The 24,938-nt window shown below is 41.4% G+C and overlaps 1 protein-coding gene across 1 annotated transcript in view; it reads right to left on the reverse strand.

Annotated features, from left to right (window-relative positions):
- The window catches only part of LOC126262461 (potassium voltage-gated channel subfamily H member 8), a 518,890-nt gene that overhangs the window by 296,814 nt on the left and 197,138 nt on the right, over positions 1–24,938 (reverse strand). Inside the window, exons 4-5 of the mRNA XM_049959121.1 lie at positions 15,777–15,806; positions 3,990–4,218 (exon numbers count right to left, since the gene is read on the reverse strand). Of these exons, the coding sequence (XP_049815078.1) occupies positions 3,990–4,218; positions 15,777–15,806 (259 nt within the window). The remainder of the gene's footprint in view (positions 1–3,989; positions 4,219–15,776; positions 15,807–24,938) is intronic.

Genomic DNA, 24,938 nt, shown 5'->3' on the forward strand with positions numbered 1-24,938 from the left:
CACCACGGCTGGCAGTTTATTATATTTTGTGTTATACTTAATTATTACCAGTACACCAGCGAGAGCGAGGAACTCTATGCAAGAAAATCTATTGTGGGTGACTGAGAAGAGAAAACGTATGATAAGTTCGTCCTGTGTTAAAAGTTACAGCATTATACTGAGGTCCAGCAGCGACTTATATGGAACAAATCGATTACAAAAAAAAAAAAAAAAAAAACTAGAGGTGCTGCTAAAACATTCCAAGCCTGCACAAGTCGGCTAGCGCTTGGAATGCCAATTATTTGTTATCCGTAAATCCACGACTCTGTAGAGAATCGAAGTTCTATACATAAGACAGCTTCAAACGTATGATTACTCCACAAAGAAGTTCATGTGTTAAATATTTGACTTGAAGCATGTATGGGAGAAAAAATTTAGAAAGGGTTTAAAATTACTTTTGAAGCTCGTTGGGAGTCTCTAAGTGCTCTCATTTTCAAACGCTAGATGAATATACTCTAGTAATATGCTCTCAAGTTTTAAGCAAAAACCAGTTTTTTACGCATCTTAATGTTTATGATATCATTTTTTCTCAACCACGTGTCGTACAATATCATAATCTTGCAGGTACATTCAATGGAATTGTAGACAATGTCTGCAATATGTGTTTTTGGATTGGTTCAATTTTGAAAGAACAAAATTTTGTCATCTTTCTACCCACTCATGTTCAGCTAAAGATGCAGAATATCATGGTTTCTTATTTTTTTTATTATTTATTATGTTCATTATTATGTTTCTTAATGTTTAGCAGTAATCGTGTAAGAATAATGGCTGAAAGTTTTCTGAACGAATGTAGTTTGAATGACGAAGCAATAACTGGGAGAGTTGAACACCATGTTTTCTATAATAAATTTCTTTTGATACAAATGGCAATTGCATAAAATTGAATTAGAAATCCTCCACAACTATTTCACAATAAGATAACACTTGTGAAAGATTATTATTGTTGTACTTGTGTGTTATATCTTGTTTTGTGTCTTATACGTAAAAAAGTGGCGTCGGCGTGTGAATGCATGTGAATGTGGTTCCATAGTTCTACGAGGCTCCTTGTTGCATTAATGTGGTATCAGTTCTAGAGTACGTATTCTTTTAAGAATGCCATACACAATCCTTCCTCTGCAATCATATAAGAGATTATTTTTAATACTCTAATAAATCGGAATACGCACAAGAAAACTCTTAGCAGCATTTAACTTTTATTTTCAATATTTTTTTGTAATGTGTTGACTTGTGCATCATGAAAGCAGATATCGTGGCAAAGATACTCACAGAACGTCCAGTTATTGTGTTCCAGATAGTGATTGCTAGTTCGAAAATCTGCAGGCACTCTGCAAATGGTGAGAATCAAGGCACAGATGTTTAACACATCTGTACACAACAAATAAGTTTCTATACATTGGGTAAGATTTAACTTCGTTTGAGCCCCGTGGTCACAAGCTGGGAATAAGATGAAAACTTGATGAACCATAGACAATCAGACTGGTTAACACATTACATATGACCAATTTGTTCTTAGTGGACATCACAGCCTTAATAAATCTGAAGAAAGTGATTGTTCCACAGAGTTGTACTTTCAGATTGTAGGGGAGGGTATTGCACCTTGGAATACTTTTCAGAGATTCGCCTCCAGCCAACGTTGCAACAGAATACAGGGCTACTATTAGCGATTCATTTGTTTTCAGGGTATTGTACTTTCCAAGGAATTACACATAGAAATAAGACTGAGGAATGAACAGAGCCGTAAACTCACCGAGGTTGCATTGCGCCTACCAAGTGCCGTTACGTGTGCAGTACCTTGACAAAATGGTGACAAAGCAAGAAAAGTGTTCTTGGCATGCTAGCTAATAATCAGTGACTAAATAACCTCCCACTTATCTAGAAAGGTTAATCGCCACAACGTGACAATGTGGGGCACTGAAAATTCTCAAGTTTTGGCGCATAAACGAGATTCGCCGAAGGTTAATGTTTTCTGTGCAATGCAGACGAAACTGTTTGGGAAAGTTTCCTTCTGTGAGAAGAATGTGACGGTTAGTTCTTACCTTGATATGTCGAGCTTGTGGTTGTGTCCACAGCTGACTGTTGAGTCCGAGAATTTCATCTTGCAACACCCCCCCCCCCCCCCCCCTTTGGAGCATTGGGGTTCCATCCTACCTAAACGGCGAACTTCAGCGTCGCTGGATTGATTCTAGTGGTGAAGGTGATGTTGTTGTGTTCAGTTGGGCATCCCAGGTCTCCTAAAACAACGCCTTGAACATTTCCCTATATTAAAGACCGTGTTAACATACCTACACTGCCAACAGTACTGGAACAGCACAGAGAATGCATCAGTGTTGCTACGATGGCACTACATGAAGTATGGAACGAACTTGATTACCACTCGGACATGTGTCCGTGGGGACACTCATAGATAATCTGTTGCAGAATGCAAACTTAATGAGATTAGGGTTCTATTCATGCATCAGGCATATTTGTATGTGTAATACTTTTGAAAATACAGAACACTGAAAACAAGTGAATCTTTTATAATAGCCCTGTATTTTCTTATTCCATTTGAAATGACAGCATTCGCTTTCTGTGTGTTGCAGTTTTTTCTGAAATTGCAAAAGTTACTCCGAAATAAGGAATGTTTTTCCAGACAAGAAAAACGTTTCCAGAATACATCTTTGTCTCATACCTAGGAACAAATATTCTACACAAATTTGAAAGTGTTGCATTTGGGAAACTTTATTTGGAAATATAACGTGTTCCACGATAAAGAGACCTTCAATTTCAAGGTACAAAATGGTGTGCAACTAAAAAATTATTGCTTAACTAGTACTAAAAATATACACAACATTATCATCAAACTCTGTAAATGAAGAATTAATAATATCCTCAAAATATCTTTAATATATTAGCAGCACTTAAATATGTAAAAATGGAACGTAAAAATGAACTTTGTCCGCAGGACCTAATGAGCCTTCCAGTATTGACGGATCGCCTTGTCATCTTCTGTCAATGGTGTCATTGGATGCAGTATGGAAAGGCATAGGATCACAACTGTTGTCAGTTTCTTGACGTGAAGCGGCTACTACTCGATCAAGTAACTCCTGAATTGGCATCACGTTGCCGAGTGCACCCTGTCCCACACCTCCGATCGATGAAAAATTACTGGCATTACCAGGAATCGAACACGGGTCCTCCACATGTCAGACAGCTCTGCCGTCCAATCAGTACGGAGGCAGATACTTAAACATGTAGAAGTTATAATATTTACAAGCACGAAAAAGGACGTAATCACATGTACAGTAACAACAAAAACAGCAGAAAATGCTGGAAACTACTTATAGTAGAACCCAGTGCGCACTCCTTCATATGATGCTAAAATCGGTCACTGGATTGTAACACCGACCAGGAATCGTCAAGTGTTCGTAGGATGCTGTCTTCGAGGTACAGCACTGTTCTCTACTGTTAAGCTCTGCTAGTATCGAATGTGTCTCATTTTCAAGTGCATCTATAACAGATGTGGATACGTTATTCAGAGCAAATAAAAATTTCGTGCCCCGCGTGAATAGCATGGTTGTCAAAGTGCATGATCGCGCAATCAATTGCCACAAACCACATGGTTCTGCAACATGTGACAGACGCTAGAAACTAGTAGTGCTTCAAAAGGGACAAAAATGGATCTGAGCACTATGGGACTTAACATCTATGGTCATCAGTCCCCTAGAACTTAGAACTACTTAAACGTAACTAACCTAAGGACATCACACAACACACAGTCATCACGAGGCAGAGAAAATCCCTGCCCCGCCGGGGATCGATCAAAAGGGACAATTTAAAAATACAGTTCCTTCTCATTGCATGTAACTGACACATGAACGGAGAAGGAAGTTCAATATAAATTCTACTCTCCTGGACTATGCTAAACATTGAAAATTCATATTAAGAAGGATGCACTTCGGACTACTCACCAATGATGAAGAGCGCCTCGACGACCACGTCACTGACCATGGAGGGTCGGTCCGGATTGACGAAGCTGGCGTTGTACGGTACGACGACAGCGACGTAGAAGGTGGCGATGAGAATGAGCCAGTCCCAGCAGCTCTTGAAGACGCCGTAGTGGGAGAGTATGAAGCGCGACTTCTTGAGCGCCGCCGTCTTGTACTCGGGCAGCGGGGCCGCCGTCGGCTGCAGCAGCGTCTGCACACCAATGCACTCTGCTGCACCTCGCTGCTAGCGTCCAGCAGGGCCTCAAGGCAACCCACACCACACCACGCCACAGCACACCATACACCACTACGCGCTACTAGCCACACACACAAAACAAGCAACTGTCACTACAATCATAGACAGTGTGAAGTGTGTCGTACTAGTCCATTAGTAATGCGTCAACTAGGGAAACATTCCACGATGAGGAAAAAGACAGAGGTCTTAGGGTGATCTGCCACACAGTTTGACCCTGTCAGCAACCTAAAACGCGATAGTAATTTAAAAATGAAATATTCATTCTTTCTTCTTTCCGTTTATTTTTAGAAAAGCCCAGGAATAAAGAAGTATTACGGTTTCCTTTACTCATAGTTCCAGAGTAAAGAATAAGAAACTGATGGTGTGCAACGTTCATACTAACACTAAAACTTAACTCCGGCCGAACGGGCCATGAAGGCCCAGCAGTACCGACCGGCCGCCGTGTCATTCTCAGTCCATGGGCGTCACTAGATGCGAACGTGGAGGGGCATGTGGTCAGCCCATTGCTCCCAGCGGTATGTCAGTTTACGAGACCGAAGCCGCTACTTCTCAGTCAAGCAGCTCCTCAGTTAACCTCACAATGGCAAACTGCACCTCGCTTGCCAACAACCCTCGGCTGACCGGATGGTCACCGATCCAAGCGATAGTCCAGCCCGACAGCGCTTATCTTCGGTGATCTGACGGGAACCGATGTTGCCACTGCGGCAAGACCGTTCGCTAATACTAACACTAGGTTACACCAAAACGAACCAACATTTCTGTCTTAGAGAACGGAGGACAATTTTATTGTCAGCTTTACTGAAACAAGAGCAAATGAGATGACTTGTTTATATGAGAGACATGTGTTCGCGTTTCGCTGACTACATATGTCCTTAGAATTTTTTCGAGAGAAGTTTCTGATAGTATGGGAAATATTTAATTTTCGTTAGTGATGGTAACATTAGAACTCCTTCGCCCATCGAGCCATAATTTAATCGAATGCCTGATCTTGTCACCCAGGCTATTCCCTTCTCGCAAGGATGACCATCCCTCCTTCTGAAATCGAAAATAATTTTTGCTAGCATTCTTTGCACTTATTTGAATACTGTAATCCTCTTCATACGAAGCACTTACACTCGAAAAATCGGAAAATAAAATCTGTGGGGTACAACTCAATCCATATGTTTCGTGCTTTATGTTGTTGGATGTTTCCTGTACAGATTAGCATTGGTGTCTTTCGCGTACAGCCAAACTTTTGTCGCCATAAGCGAAAAATTTAGTTCATCCGCTGTTTGAGTATGACGAACAAGAAGAGATAAATAAGAAATAAGTTTGGACACGAAGACTGCTATTTTAGGAAATGAGGATGTGATGAGCAAAAGAATGGAGGAACCTATCATGCCAAGTTTCTTATATTTTTTGCGAACTTTGTTGACGTAAACTAGGACAAAGAATAGTTCGTTACAACGGCAGCCTGCTCACATAATTCGAAATAACCTAGATTCGGGCAGTTAAACCGCTTATCATCAGAATTTACGATACTTTAATTTATATCCTATCACATGTACTCCCATAGAGAAATTTCTCCGTTATAAATCTTGCGCATTCCGCTTATACGAGGGAATGTCAGTAAGTAAAGGAACTTCTTTCCACTCTATAGGTTGACGACAGCATGGTCTCAGATATAACATGCATTGCCCACACTGTTACTATTCTGTGTTAGTTATGTTCGTTCAGAGAATATTTCTGTTCCTAGTTGTTCCAGAGCAGTTTATAATAAGTGGCCCATTGTCCAATAACGAATGAGGGGAGTACTTCGTTGCCTGTATAAGGAAGGGACTAAAGCTGCGGTCATTAATCGGAGACAAAAGCTGCACAACGGTAATAGCTGTATTAGTGAAAGGAAAATCAACCACTCGATAAAATGTTTTAAAAATGACATACATATGTCTGTGACGAAAAGATTATTCAAGTCCAAAACGGACAGGAAAATCGAAACACCTCGGCAAACGATTCGTGATGATCGTTGTGCAAGAAGTGACGTCATTGCTCATGAGTTGAAAGTTTACCACGATTTAGAATTTGCAGACGTTCATGAAGCTCTAAATTACTGCAAAGTTTGTACTCGTTGGTTATCACGTCCACTGACTGACAAACATAGATAGGAAAGATTGGTAGTATCGAAAACAAATTTAAGACATTTTTAAGAGTAAAAAGAAGTTTCTCAGTGAAATGGAACATTTTGTGAGACTTAAGTTCATCACTACGAACACAGGGCAAGCAGCCGACCATGGTGTGGAAACATCTATCGTTACCTGCAGAAAAAAGTTCAACACAAAGCTACTGCAGGAAAGGCGATGACGACAGTGTTCCGGGATATTAACGGTCGACTGCTGATCCTTTATACTCCTAAAGATGAAACAATGACTAGTGATGACTGAGAGAGACTGCGAAATCTAAGATCCAAAGTCAAAGCGAAAAAGCTAGGCGACGTTCTGCTTCAATATAACACCGTCGCTCACACAGCTGGGAAAACAATCCAGTTAATTCAAAACATTGGTTTTGAGCTGCTGGAAGACCCAATTATGACTCAGCTACAAATAAATTTCAGCCTTTAGCCGACGAAGGAGCACCTGCCTGAATCCAAATTTTCGTTGAATGACGTGGTTGTGGAAGCAGTGCAAGAATGGTAATACATTGTGCAACAAAACTCTTCCAGGACGGAATTAGAAAGTATGACGAGAGATGGACCAAGTGCGTAGTGGCTGCAGGAGATTGTTGTTGTTGTTGTTGTTGTGGTCTTCAGTCCTGAGACTGGTTTTGATGCACCTCTCCATGCTATTTTATCCTGCGCAAGGTTCTTCATCTCCCAGTACTTACTGCAGCCTACATCCTTCTGAATCTGCTTAGTGTATTCATCTCTTGGTCTCTCTCTACGATTTTTACCCTCCACGCTGCTCTCCAGTACTAAATTGGTGATCCCTTTATGCCTCAGAACATGTCCCACCAACCGATCCCTTCTTCTAGTCAAGTTGTGCCACAAACTCCTCTTCTCCCCAATTCTATTCAATACCTCCTCATTAGTTATGTGATCTACCCATCTAATGTTCAGCATTCTGCTGTAGCACCACATTTCGAAAGCTTCTATTCTCTTCCTGTCCAAACTATTTTCGTCCATGTTTCACACTCCATACGAATACTTTCAGAAACGACTTCCTGACACTTAAATCTATACACGATGTTATCAAATTTCTCTTCTTTAGAAACGCTTTCCTTGCCATTGTCAGTCTACATTTTATATCCTCTATACTTCGACCATCATCAGTTATTTTGCTCCCCAAATAGCAAAACTCCTTTAGTACTTTAAGTGTCTCATTTACTAATCTAATTCCGTCAGCATCATCCGACTTAATTCGACTACATTCCATTATCCTCGTTGTGCTTTTGTTGATGTTCATCTTATACCCTCCTTTCAAGACACTGTCCATTCCGTTCAACTGCAAGAGATTATACAGAGAAATAATGTTACTTGCAATGTTGTTTCCCCACTACAAATATTATTTTTTAAAAATGCATTTACTTTTTGAATTGCTCTCGTTCTAGCGTTGTAATTTTTTTCCCAGTTGTATATACGGGAGCTTGCTATAGCTCGGTTGAGAAAGTAGTAGAATTTAAAACTAATAATAGTTAGGCATTCTACAAAGATATAATATGAAATGGAATTTAGCGCGGCCAAAACTTAGGTCTTCTACTCATAACAAGACAAGATGAAACAAACATTTAACCATCTTCATAGACGACGCCAATTTTTATGTACCCATTAAATCAAGTTCGACGCGTAGGTTGATAAAGTGGTAGTAAAAACAGCAATATAACATAATATTATGAGAAATTGTCATGAGGGCAAATTCACCGGTTTTGAGGTTTGGAGCGAGTTTGAAGCAACAAAAAATTTAAGGCCTTTTTTAATCTTCTTTATAGGAAGAAACTCGAATGTAGATAATATGTAAAGGGCAATTTCATACAGAATAGAAAGTTCATAGCATACGAACCAGACCCTGGCCTGCGAGGATGGTAGTAATATCTCGGTATGGTCTCAGAGACAAATATCTAGCCTGTTGCGAGAAATTAGCGTCGGCGAAGGAAACTCAAACGTCATCAACACGAGAGACTGTGTAAGAGAGTTAACGCTGCTTGCTTACATAAAATGGACGTGGGACAAATAGCGATCAGTGCCAATGGGGGGGATGAGAGGACATCGAAAGTTGATGTTGATTTTGTTCTGAATGTTTGTGGTAACTCCGTTTCTGGAGACCGCAAAGATAGCGTAAGAAACAGCCGTTACACTACAGAATCGTAGCTTTCAAATTCTTGCAAAAAATGTTGCATGTTTATGCAAATTACGTCAAACGAAGGCAGGGAAGAGATGAGATGCGACGACGAAGCCATCGAAGATACTCTTTCAGCTGATTCAACAGAACTGTATGCAGGCTAAGATTGTGAAATCTAGGAACAATTGATAGTGGTGAAATATCATCAATTAAAAAACCTTTTTTACCTCCCATTACGTTGTAGGAAGTAGCCGTTGGCGTCTAAGATTCAGGAAAACAAGAAGCAGAATATTGCAGTAAAACGATAACGTCTATTATTTAGTGTGGTAAAGTTTTACATAGTTTACTACAATTTAGGCAAGCATATATTAGAGGAGTTCTTTGTGATTACTAATATAGGAAGAAAAGACAAGCGCAACACATACAAAAATATTTGAACAAGCTCCAAGACCCTTGTAAAAATAAAATTAGTTCAATACGAATTTTGTAAAGACGGGTAGGCCCCTCACTGATGTGAACGTCGCTAACAGTTAGTGAACAGAGGAATTTATATTGTCGTATGAAACATTCATGATATCATGTGTGTGCCCAAAATAAGTGATATTTTTGATTGCTGATTTTGATTTGAAAAAAATAAATGAGGCAAAAATATCACTGGTCCTTTTGCATAAGGCACGGACTGATGCTCGTCGCGCAGATCTCTTCGGCTAACGACGAATGAACGAACGAAGAGACCTTGACACAAAAAATGCTTCTATATGGCACCTTCGCATTCAAAGTAGTCATTTCCACACGATTAAAAAAACGTAGCCTGCAAAAGTGAAACAGAAAAGATGTAGAAAAGAGTACTCGTGGCCTATTCCCAGAATATCCAGAAATAACATTATGGTATGAACTCAAATGTTTCACGACATATAAGAAAAATTCGTAAGTAATAGGTCTTTTTCCTAATTCGTCCGTAAATGTAATTCGGAAAACTTGTGACGGAAGTCATGTCACAAATTTTGGTAACGACAGGCGTAAAACTAAGAATTCTGATGTGTGAAACGTGACTACGATGGCTATCCCCGTCAGTGGTCAGATTCACTAAATGATACTTTTTTGTTTTCCATTTACTTCCTCAGCTAGTCACACAAACAAACGTGGCCCCCCTCGTATTTATTATGTTTCTCCTGATGCGAATTCCGACAAATTACGGTCTGAATTTTGGGCCGTGTCCTTTAAAGCAGGTGTGTGGTTTCGAACTGTGCAAAATGTAAGACCCATCATCAATTGCCCATTAGCTCTCAGGGACATACCTTGACCCACCGAGTTCAGGTAATGGACTCTTAACGGCGCTTGGTAAAATAATGAAACTAAGCTTATTACTGATGGTGGGAGTTCATGATGACCTGCATTAAATATCGACCAAGAAACATGGCCTTAATTGCATTGCTTGTGATTGTACTGAAGTGAATTCGCACAAGTTACGATTCCGATTATGAGCTACGTCCTTTAATATATGGATGTGTTTTCTTATTGTGCAAAGTAGAAGACTGATCGTCATTCATTCATTCATTGTTTATCAGTGACATATCTGTTTAGCGAGTGCAGCTAGTGGTTTCTTAGCGGCTCGCTCCAAAACAATCAAACTAAGCTTATTATTCGTCTAGTAGTAGTTCATGAAGATCCGCATTTAACTTCCACATGAATCCCACATTTTCCCGTCTTAAACATGATCATGGTTGTGTTTCGTACGTGCGTCGTGTAAAGTGCTCTATCCATTGACTATATAAAAGAATCAAAGTCGGCGAAGACTTGAGAGCATTTCACTGTGTATGATAAGCGTAAGTGAATTTTCGAAGTGAATATTGTTCAGAATCATGTGTTGTTCCGCACAGCCACTAATTTTCGATGAAAATTTGAACATAGGGTTTTTCGTCTACGGTGAGTAAAATTGATTCTTTGTGCTATATTTCTAAGATAATGAATTGCATGTCAAAAATTGTCCTTGGAGTTTAAGTACCCTGGTAAATGCAGCAGTGCTTCATCATAAATCAGAGCACTGTAGGGAAACCTGTCCATCAAGCACAGAGCGCAATAGCCACTTGCAGAACTGACGCCGTGCCATAGTAGTTGAATTGGTGGGTCACTGAACCATGGGTCCGCTTTGGGTCTGTCCTCAGCTCTATGAGATGTTAGTGGCATACCAGTATGAAATACTACATGGAGTAGCGACTTTCTTGAACTACCTACCAAGGCCGCTCTCCACTCGTCTCCGAGGACTAAAAGCAGATACGTCACCTGTGAAAGTCCGAGGAACGGGTCAGACTGTATGCGGCTATCGGATCCTGTCCTCGTGGTTCTACATCTACATCTATATATATACTCTGCTATCCACCAAGCGGTGTGTGGCGGAGGGCACAATACGCCCCAAAGTCATATTTCCTCCCCTCTGTTTCACTCGCGGATTGCGCGAGGGGAAAACGACTGTCTGAACGCCTCAGTACGAGCTCTAATTTCCCTTATCTTTGAATGGTGATCATTGCGCGATTTTAAAGTTGGTGGTAACAGTATGTGCTCTACATCCTCGGCGAAGATCGGATTTCGGAATTTAGTGAACAGCCCCTTCCGTTTAGCGCGTCGTCTATCTGCAAGTGTGTCCCACTTCATACTTTCTAAGAGATTTGTAACACTCTCGCGATGGCTATACAGTGCTCGACACAGCTTGCGACATTCGTGAAACACACTGTGTTGCACTGATTTTTGTGTATAGTCAGTTTAACGGGTACGTGAAAACGGTGACCAACAAAAAGGTGTGTGGTTAAGGGTAGGTGGAGGGGGGTGGGGAGTGGGAGGGCTAGACCACAGAGTGCATTGCAGATGTACCGGCACTAAAACAACGTCGATGGCTCTATTCCTTGAAGTACAAATACACGTGAGCTGCTCATCAACCAACAGCTCAGACTGTGTGGTGAGCCACAGTCGACAACCACCTCGACGGAGTGTACTGCGGGTGATACAATGACAGACTGTCGAAGGTGTTATTGACTAGAGAGGTGACGGTTTGGCTAACATGGGATTACTATTAGACGTGGTCGTGTAGATCCCAGGCTCCGAATTTGAGAAGCCCCCAGGTCTGGGCTGAAACTGCTGCAAGCATAGCTCTGAACCTTGGGGGAATCTTGTCAAACTCTTCTAGCCGAGGATGACAGTGCTCCATGAAGGCAACTGACAAGTGGAAGTTCTTGGAAAGCATTACGTGAAAGGATATTTGAAATAATGGACTGAGGAAATACAGGGAAATACGAGGATTCGTGTCCTTAGCAACGTGCACGAGCTTGGATTGTTGACTTTTGGGGAGCAAAACTGGCCGTGTTCCCTGTACGAGGTAAAGTAAATGGAGCGAAATGTTATCTACAGCTCGTACAGAAATCAGACTGCGGTTGTGATAGTTCAAGGCCATGAAAGGCAGACAGTTGTTGAGAAGGTGGTGATTTTGTAGTCTGTCCCCGACTTTATTCAGCCTGTACATTGAGTAAGCAGTAGAGGCAAGGACTTGTAACAGCAATTGAATGGAGGGGATAGAATCTTGATAAGAGGACTTAGATGGACACGTATCACCGAGTGTAAAAACAGGTCTAATGGAATGTAATCGAATTAAATCAGGCGATGCGGATGGATTAAATTAGGAAATGAGACACCAAAAGTAATTGATGAATTTCGCTATTTTGGGAACAAAATGACTGACGATGGTAAAAGTAGAGAGGATATGAAATGCGGACTGGCAATAACAAGAAAAACATTTCTGAAAAAGAGAAACTTGTTTACGTCTAATATAACATTATGTATTAGGAAGTCATTTCTGAAGGTGCGTGGACTGCGGCCCTGTCCAGAAGTGAAACATGGTCAATAAACAGCCCAAACAAGAAGCTACTGAAATGTGGTGGTACGAAGAATGTTGAAACTTAGATGGACAAATCGAGTAACTGATGAGGAGGTACTGGTTAGAACTGGGATGAAACAAAATTTGAGGAATTCCTTGATAGGACTCATATTGAGGCATCCAGGAATCGTCAATTTGAAGTGAATGGAAGTGTATGTGTGAGAGAGGGGGAGGGGGGGCGGGGCGAGTGGTTGGTGATAAAAATCTTAGAGGGACACCAAGGCTTGAATACTGTCAGCACGTTCAAATGGATATTGGCCTCAGCAGTTATGCAGAACTGGAGAGGTTTGCACAGTATAGCGTAGCGTGGAGAGTGGCATCAACTAGTCGTAGGACTGAAGACTACAACAATAACAACAAAAACAACAACAACCCCTTTGCAGGAATCATTCTAGCATTTACCATATTTGGGGGAACCACGGACTCTTGGTGGCCAGGCAATCGTTTGAACCATCGTTCTTCGGAATTCGATACCAGCGTTTCTGGCGAAATGAGGGAGCTCGGACAATGGCTTCAGGCAACGATGCAACTACGACTATTATAAGCTCGAACATTGCTACAGGAACTGTGGGTAAATAGTACTAACACGAACCTCAGTAACACAGCTACGTATACTAATTTTTATTTAGGGGCAATGTATCTCATCACTTTGTGATCACAGTGCAGGTTAGTGGACATGGAATATCAAATGAGATACGTAAGGATTATCATCAGTGTGGAGAAAAAATAAGACTACATAGAATTAAAATCGCATCATATGGTTTATTACTGAGAAGTATGGAAATTTACTTTATTGTTCAAGTAAGTTAAAATAACATTATAGCAGTCGAAGGAGTCTTAGAGAAAATAATGAGTTCGGTTTATTTATTTATTTTTTTAGTTTCACGGATTTCATCCAGGTCTATACATCAACATGCTCACATTCTGGTAAGGAGACAGGAGACCACTACGACGAACTACACAAGGTGATAAAAGACACACAAACCCACTACAAGGTGATATTTTGATGTGAAAGTGGGGCAAAAACGAGAGTATTAATACAGTGAGAATCTTTGGAGATGATAACAGAAATGAGGGAGGTCGTCATGCGTTAGTAGAAACTGCGGAGGAGAACAGTATGTTTAACCTTACCACATTCGTCCAAAATGAAAGTGAAACTGGCATGTACCCAACAGAACCGAACGCGAGATTCTTCTACTCGAAACTTTCCGGTAAACTATTAAAGATTCCAGGCAACCCTCCACCAGCCGGTCGAAATCTTATTTTAATTCTGAATAGCTCCGAAGGTTTGCCGAACAAGTTCACTTTTTTCCTTTCTTTTGCATTTATGAGGAGTTATCTGATTAACAGCTAGTTATCCAGAATCATCCATTTGCGGAGACCACGGTCAATTTTTGTAAGATTACAACCAGACAATGAATTATGAGTAGAAGTCATAAGAAGTAGGCCATACGGCTTGCAGCTCTTAAGCACAAATTCACAAATGAATTGTCAAACGACAAAATATGACCAGGCCATCGCTTATAAGAGTACATCAAAATATATTCCTGTTCTGTTCTTTTGATTTCCTCCGATTAATACCTTCCGTAAATACCAGCTCATCCCTTTAACAGTTTCATATAGTTAACGACGTAGCTCCCATACCGTTTAGAAACACAAGTAAGACATTAGTTGTAACTTGTGTTATGAGACTCATGTGACGCTGCATTTGTTGTGCATACACTACGCTCACCATCTTAAGGAACTCGCCATGTATTATGCGGCAGATCTAATTTTTTAGATGCTTGCATTTCAGTCATTAAAGCAGACGGCGAAGATTTCTCTGATGCTTTGTGGTAGTTACAATTTGCGGTGGCCATTTGCTCGCATCTCCAGCTTTCTGAAGCTCATACTGCATGATTCGCTACGAACGTGAAGTGTCCAATGATTTGTGATATTCAGCAAATATGTTGATGGATGTTGCTGCTGGTTACTTGTATCCTACAGTCAACATTATTACTGCCAATCTACTCATCAAATTCTATTGCTAATTTACGGTTGAAAACAATGGACTTGAAAATTCCTTTTCTGCTCTTGATTGTTTCTCAGTTAAAAATAATGTCGTCTCCACCCAGCAGACTGTTTCGTTTCTCACCAGTTTGTGATAAATATTTCACGGTGTGTGTGGGAACATGATTGTTAGTGGCGTGTTCTCATTCCACACAAACAGACGGTTTTCTTTGTAAATATGACTGCAACGTTTCCTGCGTTCCGTTTACAGTCACTCGGTGTATATTGACAAAGTTAATAAAACAGTTATGGGGTGACAGAAGCAGAGGAGGCAAGTCATTTTATTATACCAGAAAAACGTACGGGTTGCCGAGTGTTTCGTTGCACAGCTGTCGGAATCGTGGCTCAAAAAATTTCACCTCATTAGGTAAGCTTCGAAATAAATATTTATAAATAACCACTTCCAGTGAGCGTGTACCATTGAATACTAGTAATGTTAATGAATCTCTGTAGTATTGTTCCTTAGTATTGATGCCTGAGAAGATACTGCGGATTTATAATCAAGTTAGGTCTGTGTTTCGTCCAGTGTGAAGATCATTTCGGTATACACCATACGTTCTTTTTACAATCTTAGTGACAATGTTCAAAGACTTTATTCAAAACAGCAAAGCTGAGTTGAATTAAAGAAGAAAAATATCTGTTGCTGTTCAAGGAAGTTTCCTGTTGCTTACGAAGTACGTACACTTTTCATGATCTATCGTCTTTTTCACACGAACATGAGCTTACAATATTTCTTCTGTAGGTAAGTGTATTATAAAACTAATAGTGGATGTTGAAGGGGAACAAATAAAACGACCGAAAGGTTGAAAGGGTAGGTGAAAGAGCACGCTCGTTATTAGTTTCTTTTACAGCAGCATCTAATGTCATCTGCCTCCAGGAATTACAGACACTGTAAAATCAAGCTAATACAGAGCGCCAGATTTTCAACTTGCTAAAATCACTCTACCACATTTCATGCATTTTGCGGATAAATAAAGCTTTACATCTGCTTTTGATAGAGGAGGTTTCTAATTGGTCACATGTTTTCAGGCTCTGACATTGGGGTTGGTCACACATCTAATGTTCTCGTGGTTTAGCTACTACAGGAGAGGGTTTTTTGTTGATGTCTCAATAGTTAGAAAAAAATCTAAGAAGAAAAAAGAGAGGGTGAGGCACTACAAAAAATTCTGAATAAGTTTTGAAATAAGTTAGTTTACAATGAAAAAGTAATGTAATAATAAGTTGTATACCTGAGACATACCTCGATGTTTTGCCGTCAGCTGTTAAAAGAGAACAAATGCGTTGGCAACATCATTCTCACATTAATATTTCTCAAACATCAGATACAAAACAGACTGAAAATATATACAATAAATTCACTTTAAGGGTTTGATCAAAGAGAATACTGACGTCAGAACACTTCTAGTATTGTGCAGAACTTCATGATATTCCCAAAAGTCATGTCTTCCCAGAAGAGCGGAGTCGGCGAGAACGACTTCTGTATGAAAGACTGTTGAAAATTCATGGAAAGATTGCAGGTGTTTCAGTCATCATCCTGTTTCACAGCATCTTGCTTGAAATTATTGCATTCGTTAATGAAAATAAAGAGTTCTGCAACGGGATATTGCGACTCTGAAATAATGTAAGGTCTTCTTGAAGTAATTTAAGGTCGCCTTTTTTACTTCCTGTTAACTCTGGAATTTTCTAGGCAGAAGTCAGTAACATTAATGCCGTTACTAGAAAAGATATTCAATGACACATTTCACACTTTCCGTCGTTAATAAGGCTAAAGAGACAAAAACAACAAAATCTGAAGGCATAAAGATCGGAGATAACTTGTTAGTCCGACAGTTTCAGCTTTTATTAATCATTTACTGTTTAATGTTAACACTATATCTTATTTGTTTAGAATAATAGCTCATTTTATAACAAAGTAATGACCCTGCAAACCTGAAACCGTCTGGTCTGGTTGGAACTAAGGATGAGTGGTGTTACATCACTCGAAGTATTTAGGCCTAGAGGTAAGAGCCATAGTCTGGTCTCAGCTGTATTATGGCTCTACTGTGTATCGTTGTGCACAACCATTCAGTTTAAATACCTTGGATTATGTTCACCTTGAGGCATTAAATTGGCGACAGGCGACTTCAGCACGATCCCTCCATCCAGACCCAGAGTTTAAGCTAGGGAATCGTCTGTAACCATGCGGCAGAAGTTTTCCTGGTGTGACATTGTAAGTTTTGGTCAGTCCCCACAGTCTCTGGACTTTAATCTTTTTGTCTGACCACCAGCAAAACGAATGTACGTAAACCACAGAAACGCAGCAAGGCCGTTTGGGATCAGAACCCACCTTCAGATCTCGTTGTGGGAAACCTATGTGTGTTGACACAAGGTCGGCACAGATGTCCCCTGTGGTTAGAACTCAAAGCAAGGCTGTATTTGAACTTGACAAATTATAAGTAATCTTGTACAGCATATTTTATTTTTAACCAAACCTCAAAATTTTTTTGGGTGAGCACCGAAATTGAACAGTTATTTACAGCGGTGCCGTTGCTCAGAAGATTTCCTTGACATTGTCTGTAGGATTAGACTACCAGACGAAGTTACATCACTGGATCCAGAGCTCAATACAAACCTAACGATACTGCAACAAATGAAGTACAACCGATGGAATAAGGTTTTCGTCCGCCTTGAGTCCCTATGTGCTCACAGATGGTTCAGGAAATACCCATAGCAGGCAAAGTGGTCCAAAAAATAAAGTCACAAGACGTCAAGGGAAGGAAATGTCATTCTACTGGGTACCGGACAATGTGGAAATCCTGGGAAACGAGCAACATCACACGGGAGCGACGGATGCAAGCAAGAAAAGTAATCTACCGTGTCATGTTCTCCCTTAACTGCTATTGACTCGTTACCGAGGAGCAAATGTGTATGTCAGCGGCAGTGGGAGTATGTGTGGCTGGAGGACAAATTAAAGTTGGTAAAGCTTACACTTTAACCATGGTGATTATCGTTGCAGTTACCACTAACAACAGGACACAGACATTCCACAAGATTTCGGGATTGCAGCCGGATCTCATTGACTTCTTTCCACGATATTTCGGCTGACAACCTTACAGCCATCGTCAGGCGAGTGTTTGACACTGGAGATTGCTAGTGCAAGTCGCTCTATTTATACGTAAAAGTGCCGCCGGCGCGCATGCGCAAGTTACCGTAGCATGCGCGCCACCTGTCGATTCCAAGGCTCTCTACAATGTTACTGCATCTATGGAGCGCAAACGAATGCGTGAAAAAAGTAAAACATACACGCAGATGTGTACAAAACAATAAAATGCAAAATTTCAACATTAAAATTAAAATTACTTGTCGCTCGGCATGTCAGAAGCCATAAAAAGTTTTCTTTTGGTTGAAATTAAAGAAACCAACGGGTCCCATGCCTTATTCAATAAAAATCCGCCATCACGGTTAATGAGATTTTCCGCTAAACGTATTTCCACGGATTCCTTCACAACTGAATCCTAGAAAGATCTCGATGGGGCCAAGATTTTCGTGGCCGAATAATCCATAGTATGTCCTGTGGAAATACAACGTTCGGCTATGGCTGAGACCTTTTGTTGGCAAATGTACGCACCATATTCGCAACTCTGAGGACTTTATCAACAGATTGAGAACACTACAGCTGAAGGATTCGGACTTGTTAGTAAGTTTCGATGTCGTTTCACTCTTCACGAGGGTCCCTCTTTTGGATTCATTGTCACTTATGGCTCTGAGCACTATGGGACTCAACTGCTGAGGTCATTAGTCCCCTAGAACTTAGAACTAGTTAAACCTAACTAACCTAAGGACATCACAAACATCCATGCCCGAGGCAGGATTCGAACCTGCGACCGTAGCGGTCTTGCGGTTCCAGACTGCAGCGCCTTTAACCGCACGGCCACTTCGGCCGGCTGTCACTTATCGGCAATAAGTTTACGGCCGATATAACGGCGCTGTTTCACCATGCCCTGTCCTCTACTTACTTTGTAATTTATAATGAATATTTTGAGCAACTTGACGGTGTTGCCATGGGTAGTCCTCTGTCCCCTCTGGTAGCAAACTTTTATATGGAAGACTTTGAGGAGAGGGCTCTCGATTCGGCGATGTTTAAACCAACAGTTTTCTGGCGCTACGTGGACGATACTTTTGTAGTGTGGCCTCACGGTAAAGAAGAGCTTTCATGGTTTTTACAACATCTGAATTCCATCCACACAAACATTCAGTTTACGATGGAAGTTGAAAAGGATGGTTGCCTACCATTTCTGGACGTCATGGTTAAACGCAGGGTGGATGGGTCATTGGGGCATTCTGTCTATCGAAAACCCATGCATACGGACCTGTACCTGCAGGCGTCAAGCTGTCATCATCCGTCACAAACTATGGGCGTCCTTCGAACGTTGGTGCATAGGGCACATGTCGTGTCTGATAAAGACAGCCTTGCAGACGAATTAGAGCACTTGAAATCTGTATTTCAACATAATGGATATTCTGCACATCAGGTCAGTACTGCTTTAAGGAGGAAAAAACGTGACCACCCACAAGATCAAGAGGAAAAGGAGGTGTTTAAGTCCAGAGCATTTCTCCCATATGTCGGGAACATTTCATCGAAAGTAGGCAGACTTTTAAAGAAACATCATGTGAAAGCAATCTTCCGGCCACCTACAAAGACTCATGCTTTTCTGGGCTCAGTCAAGGATGATCTGGGATTACGGATGGCTGGAATTTATAAAATACCTTGCGAGTATGGGAAAGCCTACATTGGTCAGACCACACGCACAATACACGACCGCTGCGTTGAACATGAGCGCCACACTCGCCTTTTACAGCCCAATAAGTCGGCCATAGCCGAACATTGTATTTCCACAGGACATACTATGCATTATTCGGCCACGAAAATCTTGGCCCCATCGAGATCTTTCTGGGATTCAGTTGTGAAGGAATCCGTGGAAATACGTTTAGCGGAAAATCTCATTAACCGTTATGGCGGCTTTTTATTGAATAAGGCCTGGGACTCGCTGATTTCTTTAATTTCAACCAAAAGAAAACTTTTTATGGCTTCTGACATGCCGAGCGACAAGTAATTTTAATTTTAATATTGAAATTTTGCATTTTATTGTTTTGGACACATCTGCGTGTATGTTTTTTTTCACGCATTCGTTTGCGCTCCATAGATGAAGTAATATTGTAGAGGGCCTTGGAATCGACAGGTGGCACGCATGCTACGGTAACTTGCGCATGCGCGCCGGCGGCACTTTTACGTATAAATAGAGCGACTTGCACTAGCAATCTCCCCCCTGCCCCGTCTTCACTGTTGTGTCCCCCCTACCCTCCATCTCTACACCCTACATCTCCTTTCCCAAGGTGGCTTCCATCAACCCCCGCTCCCGGATGATGCCCTTTCTCCCTCCATTTATCCCTCCTATCAACTCTGATCCTCACTCCCCCTCCTTTCCTCTGTCCTTTTCCCGGGCTCCCTCTCCCCCCCCCTTCCATCGTCTTTCTTCCCCACCTCCCCTCTCTTTGCCCCCTTCTCTCCCCCGCGTCCTTTTACATTTCCCTCCTCTGCCTCCTCTCATTCCCTCTCGCGTCTGCCCTTCTCCCCCTTTATTAGTCCTCTCCCTCCTTGGTTCCCCCCCCCCCCTTTTTCGTTTTTTCCTCTCCTCCCTCCTTGTTTTTCCCCCTACTCCAGGTCCCCCCCCCCCCTATCTGCCTTGGATCGGGAGTGCCATCTCTGTGCCGCCTTTTTCGTGCAGTGTTTTACAGTGTGCGTGCTCCGTGTTGTGTCTTTTGGGACGTGTAGCGAACAGCCATCATACTGTCGCTGGGTGTGCTTTTTATCACTTGCGAACAGAAACCAGCCTGCCGCCATGTTTTTTTAATTGTGTGTCTACTATGTTACTTGTCTGATTCCTGTGTATTTTATCTTCATTGCCAACCCCTTTTGCTTTCTGTTTTAACTTTCCGCAATTTTACGCCATTTTACACTTTAAATAGCCATTTTATCGCCTGTTTTTCCTTGTTTCTTTCTTCTTCCTTTATTTCAAAAAAGTCTGTAGGCTGTGGAGCAGCGTAGTAAGCTGCTGCCGGCCCGCCCCCTTCGGGGGGAATTGAATATCAATAAAGAAAAAAAAAGTAGCAATCTCCAGTGTCAAACACTCGCCCGAAGATGGCTGTAAGGTTGTCAGCCGAAATATCGTTGAAAGAAGTCGATGAGATCCGGCTGCAATCCCGAAATCTTGTGGAATATTCGATACGCAGGGAAAATTTCAAGAGTCACAGGACACAAACACACAGCCGCTTCCTCTGGCGGAAAGGATCCACCAGTGCTTGTGGCGTAATAGTGTCGGTGCGCCGCGTGTTACATGATTGCATTTTGTATTCTGACAAGAAGTAGCAGTTTTTCTTGATAGCTAATCATCCACTGTGTTACATAACAGTGATACAAATGTGTAAATTGTTTTAAAGTATGAATTGTTTGCTGGACACCTGCACAAATTGTTGGGTAGGTTATATTAACATACCTCAAAGTAGCTTCTTCAGCCACTATATATATATATATATATATATATATATATATATATATATATATATATATATATATATACAATTTTACAGTTTTCACTGGAAGTTCATTACTTATTATATAAGGTGCGCCTAGAACGTTCGGTGTATGACCACAAAAACGGACGTAAGAGTTACAAACAAAACACTTTTATTAGCTCTCAAAGTCATCACCATTCGCTACAAGAAACTTCTGACATGTTTTTTAAACCTGTCGGAAACTGACAGCAAATGCTTCTTGTGGACTCATACGATCACCATGGTCAATTGTTTTGGATATCCACAGCATCTGCGAATTTTCCTGAAGAATAGTATTTATCAGGTTAACTTCCATTCAGAGGGCTGTTGCACGCAGCGACTGTTATTGACTTGTAAATAATAGATTTCAGCCATCAGTCGTCCTCTTTAAATTTTATTGGCAGATTTAGATTTCAGCTAGAAAGTAGCCATTCTCAATGCACTATTATTTTTGATCAATGCATGTAATGCCTGTTGGTCGGGCTTCATCCACAGTCCATTGAATATAGTATTTACCATATAATTTCTTAATTTCAACTCTTCTCCTTTCAAAGACGGCCGCTGATCATCTGCAAGCGTCCTGTCGCATTCGTCCATAGTTGTCTGGGATTGTACGTGGTGATCCGAATGCCGCTCAACCTCGAGACCGTCCTTCTCGTCTCTAAAGCGTTTCAACCACTCAGCTACACACTTTTGTTCAGTGCTTCAACACCGTACACTTGCACTAACATTCCACGAGTCTCCGTCTCTATTTCCTCTGATTTGAAGCAGAACGTCGTATTAATGCGTGGCTCCATTTTGCAATGACACGAATGCGACGGTTGCTTGCGGAAGATCGAAGGCTGTCTTTGGGAGTGAGAGCAGAATCGTTGAAGGTAAGCAAAGACACTGTAAGCACAATTATTAAGGAACGTTCGCAGACGTTGCGGATATCCAGCAACGCGTGACCACGGAGCTTTGAACGATTCCCATAAGAAGTCTATTCTGAAAGTTTATAACTTAACAACCGATTTCAGAAGTACGTTGTAGCTAATCGTGATTACTTTGAAGGTCAATAGAGGTATTTTGTTTGCAACCTTGTTTCCTTTATTGTCTGAGGCCATATATCTTAAACTGGTATCCAGATTTTTATTGAAGCACTTGCAAAATCCATGTATACAATTGTTAACCAACATTTACTTGTACTCACAGTGGCTGCCTCTTTCCCTGTTTTTATTAGCAATCAGCTAGCCAGGTGTTCAGGAAGCAACTTCTTGCACTATTCAGCTAATTTTCGTTTTATTTAGTATTACGTCACACCATATCACCATATTACCACCACCACCACCACCACCACCACGACCACCACCACCACCACCACCACCACCTCCACCTCCACCATCATTTAAGTGTAACGAAAAGGCATGGCCGTTCTTGCTGATGTGTACGGATTTATGAGTGCTTTTTACTATTCATTTTAAAATGTTGATAAAGCATCCACTATTGTCATTGACGGGTTGTCTCTCAAGCCTATAATATGTGTACATGCACCATTGTCCCAAGAAGATACCTTACGACGAAAGACTTTATTTTCACATAGCATTAAGTTAATATTCTGCAAGAGTGCTGATAACCATATTGCTGAGCTCCCTAAGAAACCAACCCAGTAGGATAATACAATATTCAGTAAATAGTGCCAGTACGATGCGTTACGTACTTATCATGTACAATGCTATATACAGAATTGCTATTTCGTTAAGGTTACAGTCGATGGATGCAAAAGACTTGCGTCCATAATTTTTATTGATTCTGAAACATCAGCACGAGTTATTTCAATAGCGAACAAAAAGTTTGGACAAATACTACAGTTTAGAGATTCTGACGCCGCGTGGTTTCCGCTTTACTGACTGGAATGTCATCAACATCTGTAAGTGATTTGATTGCTGTTGTTGTTGTTATTTTAATTTTGAAGACTGGTTTGGTGCAGCTCTCCACACAAACTTGTTTAAGCCTCATCATCTCCAGTAACTACTGTAACCCACATCCATTCACATCCATTTGAACCCGCTTACTCTACACGCTTCTTCGCCTGTCTCTGAAATTTTTACCCCTCTCACACACTGCCCTCCAGTATCAAATGATTCTTTGGTGTCTCAGAATGTATCCTATCAACTGATCCCTTCTTGCAGTCAAGTTATGTCAAAAATTTCGTTTCTCCTCATTCTGCTATCTCCTCACTAGTGACGCGATCCACCCATCCACTTTCCAGCATTCTTCTTTAGCGGTACATTCCACAAGCTTCTATTCTCTTCTTGTCTGAACTGTTTATCGTCCACTTCTCACTTTTGTACATAACAACCTCTAGACAAATGCAGTCAGAAAGGACTTCCTAACACTGGAATCTATACTAGATGTTAACAAATTTTTCTTCCTCAGAAATGCTTTTCATGCTACTGCCTGCCTACATCTTATATACTTTCTACTTCAGCCATCCTCAGTTATTTTTATGCCCAAGTAGCAAAATTCGTCTACTATATTTAATGTCTCATTTCCTAATATAATTCCTTCGGCATCACCTGATTTACTTCGACTACATGCGTTTGCCTTTCGTTAATTTTCATCTTACATCCTCATTTCACGACATTTTCCATTCCGTTCAACTGCACTTGCAGATCCTTTGCGGTCTCTGACATAATAACTGTGGTGTCACCGCTAGACACCACACTTGCTAGGTGGTAACTTAAATCGGCCGCGGTCCTGTAGTACATGTCGGACCCGCGTGTCGCCACTGTTTAATCGCAATCCTAGCGCCACCACATGGCAGGTCACAAGACACGGACATGACCTCGCCCCAGTTGTACGGACGACATAGCTTGCGACCAGACCTACCAAGTCTTCCTCTCATTTGCCGAGAGACTGATAGAATAGCCTTCAGCTTATTCCATAGCTACTACCTAGCAAGGCGCCATTTGTATCAGTGCTTATAGCTTACTACTATTCAAGAGATGTATTCCAACAAGAGAATAAAGTTAAGTATATTATTCCAGCTACGTACTTTTCTTCTTATTCATTAATAAGTCTCATGTTCCAGTACTTCACGCCCGTCTGCGTTAGTTTAGCGTGCACTTTCAGCCACTTCGATCTACAAGGTGTTGGCCCAGCTGCCGACACATCACATGGCGACGAGAGAAAGTGTTTTTTCTGCTTTGGACTGATTTGTTCTTTTTCCCTTTTTGTGCTCTGATTTGCTTGTGTCATGGCTTCGCCACAATCTCCAGATGTACTGTCCGAATTTTTTCGCTTGCAGAATCAGCAGACGCAGGCGTTATTGGAAGCCCTTGGACAGCTCGTCCAGGGTCAACGTGCGCTGCAAACCGATGCGGCAGCCGCCGCTTCATCGTTACCGCAGCCACACAACGCTGTCGCACCGCCATTTAGGTCCTTTGAGGCCACGTGCGAAACCTGGACTGAGTGGGCCAGCCAGTTCCAGTTTCATCTCGCCGCGTACAGAATACAAGGTAAAGAGCGGCAGCCGTTTTTGCTTTCTTGTGTCGGTGTGTCTACCTACCGTGTGATAGTGAAATTGTTTCCCCGACGCGACGTAGCAACTCTGTCCTACGAAGAAATTTTGTCTGCTTTAGATGCCTATTTCAAAGAAACTGTCAATGTAGTTGCAAAACGGTATACGTTCTTTCGTACAAAACGTACGGCCGGTCAGACTAATAGGGAGTGGGTTGCAACTTTGCAAGGACTTACTAGGGAGTGCGCCTTTGAATGTGAATGTGGCCTCCCATATTCAGATACTATGGTGCGTGATGCCA

This window comes from Schistocerca nitens, chromosome 1 (genome assembly GCF_023898315.1).
Source record: "Schistocerca nitens isolate TAMUIC-IGC-003100 chromosome 1, iqSchNite1.1, whole genome shotgun sequence".
In the NCBI taxonomy this organism is placed as follows: Eukaryota; Metazoa; Arthropoda; class Insecta; order Orthoptera; family Acrididae; genus Schistocerca; species Schistocerca nitens.